General features: G+C 44.4%; 1 protein-coding gene across 5 annotated transcripts in view; it reads left to right on the forward strand.

Moving 5' to 3' along the window:
• LOC110536168 (phosphatidylinositol 4-phosphate 5-kinase type-1 beta) overlaps positions 1-11,883 on the forward strand; it is a 73,131-nt gene that overhangs the window by 59,071 nt on the left and 2,177 nt on the right. For all 5 annotated transcript variants that reach the window (XM_036936041.2, XM_036936046.2, XM_036936042.2 and 2 more), the window contains 7 exons: positions 2,033-2,235; positions 2,473-2,556; positions 3,226-3,274; positions 3,400-3,484; positions 6,696-6,851; positions 8,364-8,481; positions 9,335-9,464. In XM_036936041.2, coding sequence (XP_036791936.2) covers positions 2,033-2,235; positions 2,473-2,556; positions 3,226-3,274; positions 3,400-3,484; positions 6,696-6,851; positions 8,364-8,481; positions 9,335-9,464 — 825 coding nt within the window. The remainder of the gene's footprint in view (positions 1-2,032; positions 2,236-2,472; positions 2,557-3,225; positions 3,275-3,399; positions 3,485-6,695; positions 6,852-8,363; positions 8,482-9,334; positions 9,465-11,883) is intronic.

Here is an 11,883-nt window from a genome sequence, read left to right on the forward strand (position 1 = left end):
CATGTTGTCCCGTCTCCTCCTGCCATGTCATGTTGTCCCCCTCTCCTCCTGCCATGTCATGTTGTCCCCCTCTCCTCCTGCCATGTCATGTTGTCCCCCTCTCCTCCTGCCATGTCATGTTGTCCCCCTCTCCTCCTGCCATGTCATGTTGTCCCCCTCTCCTCCTGCCATGTCATGTTGTCCCCCTCTCCTCCTACCATGTCATGTTGTCCCCCTCTCCTCCTACCATGTCATGTTGTCCCCCTCTCCTCCTGCCATGTCATGTTGTCCCCCTCTCCTCCTGCCATGTCATGTTGTCCCCCTCTCCTCCTGCCATGTCATGTTGTCGCCATGTCATGTTGTCCCCTCTCCTCCTGCCATGTCATGTTGTCCCCCTCTCCTCCTGCCATGTCATGTTGTCACCATGTCATGCTGTCCCGTCTCCTCCTGCCATGTCATGTTGTCCCCCTCTCCTCCTGCCATGTCATGTTGTCCCCCTCTCCTCCTGCCATGTCATGTTGTCCCCCTCTTCTCCTGCCATGTCATGTTGTCCTCCTGCCATGTCATGTGATTCTGTCATTCCTTTGGAAGATGACGGGGACAACAATGGCCTCTCTCACAAAGCCAAACCACGGCAGATCTCAAATGACACCATATTCCCCATGCAGTGCTACAGCTGGATCTAGCCACTACGCCTAACATAAAAACATGGAGACATTCCATCAAATGTCAATGTAAAGGCTGAGAATTGTAATTATTTTAAGGACACTCCTGACCTCTAACAACCAACTAAAATCTAAAACTGACCTTACCTTAACCAAACCCTAACCATAACCTGATTTTTACCAATTCTGAAATGAAATATCGGTTTGCAGGTCAGGAGTGTCCTTATAGCCTTTTCCGGGCAGGTTGGTGTGTGGCTCTATTCAAAATGGTTGCCTAAGAATAGGACGGGGGAGTCAAGAGGAAGGGATGCAAATCAGAGACATGGAAAATACCAAGCTCGAACAAGAGCACAAGTGTTTATTCTGAATGTTTGTGTGTATGTGTGGCTGGTGTGCGCGCGTGTCTGTATGATTGTTCATGGTTTGCATTCGTCTTAAAAGGACACTACAGAACTAATTAACCATGATTAAACCACCAACAATAAAGCACAAATAAAGACGCATTTACCATGGGGATATCCTGGAAATAGCTGTTCTATAATCTTATTGTGGGTGTGCTCAGTCATGGTGCAATGGATTCTAGTTATAGATACATCAGTGGTATAACATATCTAAAGGCCATCTTTGCTCAACTATATCCCTCCTACTGTCCACTCTTAGTAAGGGTGTGTTTGTGTTAGTCTTTATTATCAAAGATCCTCATTCTGGACATATTAGTTCACATTTCTTAGATTATGTCTGAAAAGGCAAATAAACTGGTTCTGTTGTGGTCCTTTCACTCAGCCTGTTTTCTACTAGCCAGTTCTATATAACGGATGATGATGACTGAGTCCGTTTGGCAAGTTTGGAAGTTCCCGATGTTGGAAATACTGTTTACGGAATCCAACTGAGAGCAGATTCTAGGAATTACCATGACAATCATGATGACCATTCCTTGTTTCTCGTTGTCGTCTCTCTTACAGACAGACAGACAGTGCTATTCTTAGATGTTTCGGGGATTGGTACAATAATGCTTAGAATAAGACGATTCCCGTAGTCCAATGATGGAAAATCAGGCAAACTACATCAGCAATTTTTTGGATGCTAATTCGATAATCCTATTATGGCAGAAGGGACTATAAAAAGGATGACTTTCCACACATCATATCACAATTGCCTATTTATCTTTGGTCACACAGAAATACGGGTCACACTTCAATAACCCAGATCATAAAAAAACACTTTTTGTTTAAAATGCACACAGCTGTGTGTGATACTGGTCAGATTCCGGACTTAGACCAAGGCCAACACCGCTCCAACTGTTTCCACTCTTTGCTAGCCTACGGGTTGTTTTGATGTTATTTCAGACCATGGTAATTAACTGTGTGGTTTCATGTTGTGTGCTGCAGGTGTTGGAGAGCTTTAAGATCATGGACTACAGTCTGCTTCTGGCCGTGCATGTTCTGGACCAGAGCCCGAAGGAGGGCGGCGAGCCGGGTCAGGCAGTGGGGGATGGCAAGCGGCCCGTGGCCCAGAGGGTCCTCTACTCCACAGCCATGGAGTCTATCCAGGGGGACGGCAAGGCTGCCGAGGCCCACACCACAGACGACACGTGAGTCAGCTCACCTCAGTCATACTGCCCATACACATTCAAAGACAACCACACGTACAGTACACAATCATATACACTGTAATAGCTTGATGACATTTACACTTACACACACTCACATTCACATACACTGAAAAATACATGGCAAAACTTTTACAAACAATGATCAAAACCCTTAATGTGTCTCCTGACCTGACTACATTCTGTGACTGGACTTGCATTTACTGGGCTGTATTTCAGGATGGGTGGAATTCCTGCCAAGTCACACAAAGAAGAGAAGCTGCTTATTTTCCTGGGCATCATCGACATCCTGCAGTCCTACAGGTTTAACATGACTTCATAACATGCTATATTATATAGCATAATAACATACTATAATGTTCTGTAACATGGAGGGTTCGTTGCTACGCCCACAGACTAGTTAGCATTACATATTCTGATTGATTGGATATCAAGCAGCCACTCTCCTGGGTCCTTAAAGCATCCTTTTCTATCCAACTCTGTTAATAAGGGTTCTGTAGCTATCAGTCTTTCCTATTCACTCTGGTGAAGCATTGATTTTCTGTCCCAATGCAGGGAGTAAGGGAGAGAGAAGCTCCTCAGTGTGACAAACCTCGAGGGCCAGAGAGACAGAAGTGTCCCTAAAGCTTGTTCCCTTGTCCATATCTCAGCATCTCTAAGCTGACCTCAGGACCTGTCTGTCAGTGTCTTGGCTGGGGAGTTCCATAATGATATCATTCCCCATATATCTTTTCATATTAATCCTCTTCCCTTGCCAACTGTTTGCTTGCCTCAGTCCATCAATTGCAGTGTCAAATGTAACTACAATGGGAGCATATTATGTAACATTAAATGTAATATTGCTGTGGTTCCTGTTCTGTTTTTGGTGTCAACGGGAAGCATCTCAGGTTTTGGGTGATGGGGCTTGGTGCGGGGTTGGGTTTGTTGCGTAACAAGCTCTGTTTGTGACAAGACTTCTTGTTTCCCCCTCAGATTCATTAAGAAGTTGGAACACTCATGGAAGGCCCTGGTCTACGACGGCGTAAGTTGATATGCTGCTGATTACGTGTGTCCTTCTGAACACACACCGTTCATAGGTTCCATTCTTATTGATCACAAATGGCCCTCCCTGATAAAAGCCTGTATTGGCTTCTGTTCTGTCCTCAGGACTCTGTCTCGGTGCACCGGCCTGGTTTCTATGCCAACCGATTCCTCAAGTTCATGAGCACTTCGGTGTTCCGGAAGACTCCGAGTAAGTCTGCTGGCTTTTGTTCCTCAGTCCCCTATGACAGGGATACATTTATGACTTAAGCTGTCACACATGCCAAGCACTGGGATCGGAAAACAAGTGTAATGGTATAAGGGGTATGAGGGCTAAGACTGAGACTACAATTACACTATGTCGGTGTGTCACGTACAGTTTAGTCAACTTTAAACCATTGGAAATGTTTGTACAGATTGATTTGTTAGTCACCTGCTGTGTTGAAGGCAACAACGCAGCTGTGTTGATGTAAGGTCCTCTTACAGGAGAAATGTATACGTGATTGTGTTTTACCAGTTTGTTATGTGGATGATCCAGTAACACATACACTGTTGTCAGTCAATTAAATAGGTCAGATTTCAAACCCTCCCTCAGCTCCTCTCGCTGTGCTTTCAGTTTACGCTGACATACTGATATACGCTGACATACTGAAATACGCTGATATACTGATATACGCTGATATACGCTGACATACTGATATACGCTGACATACTGATATACGCTGACATACTGATATACGCTGACATACTGATATACGCTGACATACTGATATACGCTGACATACTGATATACGCTGATATACTGATATACGCTGATATGCACTGATATACGCTGACATACTGATATACGCTGACATACTGATATACGCTGACATACTGATATACGCTGACATACTGATATACGCTGACATACTGATATACGCTGATATACGCTGACATACTGATAAACGCTGACATACTGACATACTGATATACGCTGACATACGCTGACATACGCTGACATACTGATATACGCTGACATACTGATATATGCTGATATACGCTGACATACTGATATACGCTGACATATGCTGACATACTGATATACACTGACATACGCTGACATACTGATATACGCTGACATACTGATATACGCTGACATACGCTGACATACGCTGACATACTGATATACGCTGACATACTGATATACGCTGACATATGCTGACATACTGATATACACTGACATACGCTGACATACTGATATACGCTGACATACTGATATACGCTGACATACTGATATACGCTGACATACTGATATACGCTGACATACTGATATACGCTGACATACTGATATACGCTGACATACTGATATACGCTGACATACTGATATACGCTGACATACTGATATACGCTGACATACTGATATACGCTGACATACTGACATACGCTGACATACGCTGACATACTGATATACGCTGACATACTGATATATGCTGACATACTGATATATGCTGACATACTGATATATGCTGACATACTGATATATGCTGACATACTGATATACGCTGACATACGCTGACATACTGATATACGCTGACATACTGATATACGCTGACATACTGATATATGCTGACATACTGATATACGCTGACATACTGATATACGCTGACATACTGATATATGCTGACATACTGATATACGCTGACATACGCTGACATACTGATATACGCTGATATACGCTGACATACTGATATACGCTGACATACTGATATACGCTGATATACGCTGACATACGCTGACATAATGATATATGCTGACATACTGATATACGCTGACATACTGATATACGCTGACATACTGATATACGCTGACATACTGATATACGCTGACATACTGACATACGCTGACATACTGATATATGCTGACATACTGATATACGCTGACATACGCTGACATACTGATATACGCTGACATACTGATATACGCTGACATACTGATATACGCTGACATACTGATATACGCTGACATACTGATATACGCTGACATACTGATATACGCTGACATACTGATATATGCTGACATACTGATATACGCTGACATACTGATATACGCTGACATACTGATATACGCTGACATACTGATATACGCTGACATACTGATATACGCTGACATACTGATATACGCTGACATACTGATATACGCTGACATACTGATATACGCTGACATACTGATATACGCTGACATACTGATATATGCTGACATACTGATATACGCTGACATACTGATATACGCTGACATACGCTGACATACTGATATACGCTGACATACTGATATACGCTGATATACGCTGACATACTGATATACGCTGACATACGCTGACATAATGATATATGCTGACATAATGATATATGCTGACATACTGATATACGCTGACATACTGATATAGATTCTTGGCGAAAGTGACTTACGGTAATGCGTCCATGGATACATTTATGTAGTTGCATATTTTAGTAGTTCTGTTCTGCCTTTAGTTCTTTCCCCAGAAATATCTTGTTATCAAAGAGGTGCTTAGTTTCTCCCTATTAACAGGAGTCTATGGTTGTCCTCTGTTTGGGTGGTGGCCATGCCAGTCCCCCAGTGGGGGTAATTTAGGAACCCACCCCAGTGGCTGAAGCCCTTCTCACTTCAGGGTTTTGACTTGTGGAATGTTTCATGTTAAGATGAAATAAAGCAGTGTGCAATGCTGATTTAATGAAGATGGTTTCTGCCATGGTTTGGGATTTAGATGCTTGGTATTATTATGGCAATGCTTCTGCACAGTTTGATACAATGGGGAGGGATTTCATGCTCTGCTTGGGAGTCAGAATGGAACATCGGGGGACAGTTGCATAATGATCATTATGCGTTAACAGTTTGATCATTTTACTGCTACTTTGGGACAGACACTTCAAACTTGATTATGCACGATAATGGTTGCAATCAGGGTAATCTGTTCCCTCCATCTCGCCCTCTTTCTCTCTTGCTCTACCCCTTGACTCTCATTCCTACCCCCTCACTCTCTCCCCAACCCCCTCTTTCTATCTTGCTCGACCCCTTCACTCTCATTCCTACCCCCTCACTCTCTCCCCAACCCCCTCTTTCTCTCTTGCTCTACCCCTTCACTCTCATTCCTACCCCCTCACTCTCTCCCCAACCCCCTCACTCTCTCCCCAACCCCCTCTTTCTCTCTTGCTCAACCCCTTCACTCTCATTCCTACCCCCTCACTCTCTCCCCAACCCCCTATTTCTCTCTTGCTCCCTCTCTCTCTCCTTATCTTACTCTCTCCCTTCCCTCCGCTCTCCTTTTCTCTTCCCCCACCACTCGTTTCTGTCTCCCCCTTTCTTTTACCTCGCTCCCCATCCCACTCCCCTCTCTTTCTCTCTCTCTCTCTGTCTCTCTGCAGCCATTCGCTTCTCCCCTTCTAAGAGGACTCGTACATCCATCCCTGCTCTGAAGTCGTCCTCTCAGGAGATCCTGTCTTCTCAGAAGGAAGAGGAGGAGGAGGAGAGGAGGCAGAGTCTGGGAGGAGCACGCAGTCTGGCCAGTCTAGACGGACAAGGTAGACCAGCACACTATTATCAATCATCCACACATTCATGTGTTGTAAAAACAAAAAGCACCTGAGAGAAATCACTTCCCAGATATGTCATGTAGACCATACCTCTCATTATGTCTGGACCGATGGGCCTTTGAAAACCACTTGGTCCCCATAAACTAGTCCTTCAGTAGTGCCATAGTGTCTCCACCTCCAGCCCCCACTGAAATGTTACCTCACCGGAAAGAAAACACAGTCTATATCCTGTTATTAACAGCCAGTCCTCCTAACTCATCCCTCTCGCTGTCTCTCTCGGTGTCTCTCTCGCTGTCTCTCTTTCGCTCTCTCTCTCTCTCTCTCTGTCTCTGTGTGAGTGATTGAGTTAGCGTTATTCATGTAAACTCTTTCTGTGTCTCTTGAGGAGTCATTATCAGGCCCTGACTCCAGTGGCTGGCTGGATTAGAATCAGGCCCTGACTCCAGTGGCTGGCTGGATTAGAATCAGGCCCTGACTCCAGTGGCTGGCTGGATTAGAATCAGGCCCTGACTCCAGTGGCTGGCTGGATTAGAATCAGGCCCTGACTCCAGTGGCTGGCTGGATTAGAATCAGGCCCTGACTCCAGTGGCTGGCTGGATTAGAATCAGGCCCTGACTCCAGTGGCTGGCTGGATTAGAATCAGGCCCTGACTCCAGTGGCTGGCTGGATTAGAATCAGGCCCTGACTCCAGTGGCTGGCTGGATTAGAATCAGGCCGCTTTCCACAATAGTAACTCAGCGTCATGACTCTTCCTCTACGGTAACACCACTGTTGGCCAAACTGTTGGCCAATATTACAGGAAGAGATGAGGGTGCAGACTTCTGAGTAAGAGAGAGAAGTCTTGTTTCATATTGCAACATAGCTTCTTTAGTTTATATGAAATCTTATTTTAACTAAACAACACCTTTGTGCACGTTCTATGTCCAACCTTCATATAACATACCATAAAGACATTTATATATTTTACATGTACAGTTTCATTTTCAATAGCTTACTCTACGTATTCTAGTTAACCAATTCCACTCATACCTTCGGTCTTGTTAGAAAACCCTATTTTGAGGGATAAAAGGTTCTTGTAGGGACAATTACATAATAATTGTAAGCACAAGACATGGTTGTTTTATTATCTCATCTAATTAAACTAATTCAAACCCATGTTCTGTCCTGCAGCTTCGACATCCAGTCTGTACTGTAGGTCTTTAGATCATGTGTTAAATTAATAGCACAGCACAAGCACCCAGGACTTTGTCCTTGCCCTGTCACATCTGCATACTCTTTTGGGGTTTAGGCCCAGGTTGCTGTTATACAAATACAGTTAATAATACATTGACTGACTGAAGGCATTATCAGTGAGGTCATGGCTTTGTGTGTATCTCTCAGTGAGGTCATGGCTTTGTGTGTATCTCTCAGTGAGGTCATGGCTTTGTGTGTATCTCTCAGTGAAGCCATCGCTATGTGTGTATCTCTCAGTGAAGCCATCGCTATGTGTGTTTCTCCCAGTGTTTGGCTCCTACCTGCGTCCTGACCTAGTCCCTGACACCCCATCTTCCTACGAGGGCTCCTCCATGGGAACCATCTCCTCCTCCTCCATCAACCTGGAGACCCAGTCTGAAGACAGGTACCTCTCTCCCCTTCCTTCCTTCCACCTGGAGACTCTCTGTCCCCCCCCCCCCCCCCCCCCCCCCAGTAGTGTCAGGTTCTAACCCAACTGGAAGTCTCCATTGTGATGCCTGCCTGGTCTTGTTCCCTTCTCAGGCACCTGTCTGTTGCCCTAAATTTGTCTATCAATGTGTTTCATGAATATTTGACTCAAGGCTTTCAGAAGGTCTGATTAAGAGACATTGTTAGAAGAGAGAGTGTAATTTTCTGACAGGGTGACTTTTTCTATGTATGTACATAATCCCTTTTCTGAGGTGTGTGTGTGCCTGCATGTCACCTTTAAGAGGGGTAGGCAATAACATGCCATAAAATGGTAAACACATTCCTGAATTTAAGCAAAGTCAGGAGTCAGCTGACATGCATCAAGGAAATGGCCTGTTTCAGATGTACACCAGCCCCCAGTGCCCCCTGCTGTTCACGTGATGCTGTGTTTTAAAGGACGTTTATTTTCCCTGATTATTTGGGACTCTTTTTAGAGGTCCATAACCCAGTAAAGGAGTTCCACATAAAACATAATGTCCCAGAATTCCCTTACTTAAATGAACTTATCCTGTTTGTAAGTTCTTAGACATTAACTTCCCCTAGAGAGACCTCTAGTCTATAGCCAGACACCAGACACACAGGTTTTCCTCTGTTTCCCTGAAGGGGGTTTCACCTGGCTGTCATTTTCATGTTGGATTCTTTGATTTGCTATGCAGTTAATCTTGCACTATGGTCAAAAGAAGGGAGCTATGGAGGGAATAGGGTGCCATTTGGGACTCTTGTTTGTATATCTACTTATGTGTGTTTCTTGTTCTCCTGTTTCCCCTCAGAGATGAAATGGCGTCCAGCTCAACATTCACCCTGCAAGACAGCGCCATCTGTCTGACTTCAGAGCAGAGCACCATGGACGTAGAGGTGGACATGGACCGGGATGATGGCTCAGTGCTCGATGTCTACTTAGTGAGTATTCACTCACTGGGTGTGTCCCAAATTACACCCTATTCCCTACATAATGCACTACTTTTGACCAGGGCCCATAGGGCTCTGCTCAACACCCTATTTCCGATAAGAAGATAACTTTTTAAAATGTTTCTGCTCAAGTTTTTTTTTTTTTTTTAAACCTTTATTTAACTAGGCAAGTCAGTTAAGAACAAATTATTATTTTCAATGAAGGCCTAGGAACAGTGGGTTAACTGCCTTGTTCAGGGGCAGAATGACAGATTTTTACCTTGTCAGCTCGGGGATTCGATCTTGTAACCTTTAGGTTCTAACCACTAGGCTACCTGCCGCCCCAACATGACATGTTCTACTCTGATTTAGCCACGGTCTCCTGTATTCCTGACCCTGAGTGGGCTCTAGAAAATGTATCCTCCATATTTATTCATCTGGCAGATAAACACACCCCTTTTAATCAATTCAGAGTCAAAGATAATGTAGGTGAAACCCTTGGTTTTCAAATCAAATTGTATTTGTCACATGTGCCGAATACACCTTACAGTGAAATGCTTACTTACGAGCCCTTAACCAACAATGCCTTTTTAAGAAAAATAAGTGGTAAGTAATAAATAGATCAAATAATTAAACAGCAGCAGTAAAATAACAATAGTGAGGCTATTTACAGGGGGTTAGTTGAGGTAATATGTAAATGTAGGTAGAGTTAAAGGGACCATGCATAAATAATAAACAGAGTGTAGCAGCAGTGTAAAAGGTGGAAGGCAATGCAAATTGTCTGAGTAGCTCGTTTATTAGCTGTTCAGGAGTCTTATGGCTTGGGGGTAGAAGCTGTTAAGAAGCCTTTTGGACCTAGACATGGCGCTCCGGTACCGCTTGCAGTGGGGTAGCAGAGAAAACAGACTGTTCTCTCTGGTGCTCTCGATGGTGCAGCTGTAGAACCTTTTGAGGACCAATGCCAAATCTTTTCAGTCTCCTGAGGGGGAATAGGTGTTGTCGTTCCCTCCTCACGACTGTCTTAATGTGTTTGGACCATGATAGTTTGTTGGTGATGTGGACACCAAGGAACTTGAAGCTCTCAACTTCCTCCACAACAGCCCTGTCGATGAGAATGGGGGCGTGCTCGGTCCTCCTTTTCCTGTAGTCCAAAATCATGTCGTTTGTCTTGATCACGTTGAGGTAGAGGATGTGGTAGAGGTAGTTGTCCTGGCACCACACGGCCAGGTCTCTGACCTCCTCCCTATAGGCTGTCTCATCATTGTCGGTGATCAGGCCTACCACTGTTGTGTCATCAGCAAACTTGATGATGGTGTTGGAGTCGTGCCTGGCCAGGGAGTACAGGAGGGGACTGAGCACGCACCCCTGAGGGGCCCCCTTGTTGAGGATCAGCGTGGCGGATATGTTGTTACCTAGTCTTACCACCTGGGGACAGCCCGTCAGGAAGTCCAGGATCCAGTTGCAGAGGGAGGTGTTTAGTCCCAAGGTCCTTAGCTTACTGATGAGTTTTGAGGGCACTATGGTGTTGAATGCTGAGCTGTAGTCAATGAATGGCATTCTCAAATAGGTGTTCCTTTTGTCCAGGTGGGAAAGGGCAGTGTTGAGTGCAATAGAAATTGCATCATCTGTTGGGGCGGTATGCAAATTGGAGTAGGTCTAGTGTTTCTAGGATAATGGTGTTGATGTGAGCAATGACCAGCCTTTCAAAGCACTTCATGGCTAAAGACGTGAGTGCTACGGATCAGTAGTTATTTAGGCAGGTTACCTTAGTGTTCTTGGTGTTTCTCCTGATTTATCTGAGCTAATTCAGATGATAAATCAGACTTGGGCCAAATCAAGGTGGACTGGCAATCTTTCAGACAATTGAGAAAGAGTTGTACTATCTCGATTTAAAAAAAAAAGCTAAATCAAACTATTTTTTAAGCTCTCTCTGACTCAGGTGGTGATCCTTCTACATTTTGGAAAACAGTAAATGCCCTGAAGTGTTCAAATTCCTGTTCTTCCCTGCCTAAGCAAGTTTTGTCTGACTCTGGCATCATAACTGAGAAGAATGGGATAAGTGATACTTTTAATCTCGGCAGGCTTTTTATTTGAGAGAAACGGTGGTGTAGTTGACCCTGTTCAGTCAATCGACTGCTCTTCCCTCTGCCAGCCTCTAGCTGCCTCGATGGTTAACCCGTCAACTTCTAGTGAATCTTTGTTTTCATTTCAACAATTTACTACCTGTGATGTGCAAGATGCCTGGATTGATGGAGAAAAAAAAATCCACTGGGGCTGATATACTTGATCCATTGTTGCTGCAGCTCTCTGCCCCCCTGATTGCTGAATCATTAACCCATATGTTTAACCTGATGATTATATCTGGTACTATCCCCAAGGTTTGGAAGGCGGCCCAGGTACTCCTCCTTAAATAAAGGTTAAATGATTATCA

The sequence above is a fragment of the Oncorhynchus mykiss genome, chromosome 11, assembly GCF_057628025.1.
Source record: "Oncorhynchus mykiss isolate SJ-2025 chromosome 11, ASM5762802v1, whole genome shotgun sequence".
NCBI classification, from domain to species: domain Eukaryota; kingdom Metazoa; phylum Chordata; class Actinopteri; order Salmoniformes; family Salmonidae; genus Oncorhynchus; species Oncorhynchus mykiss.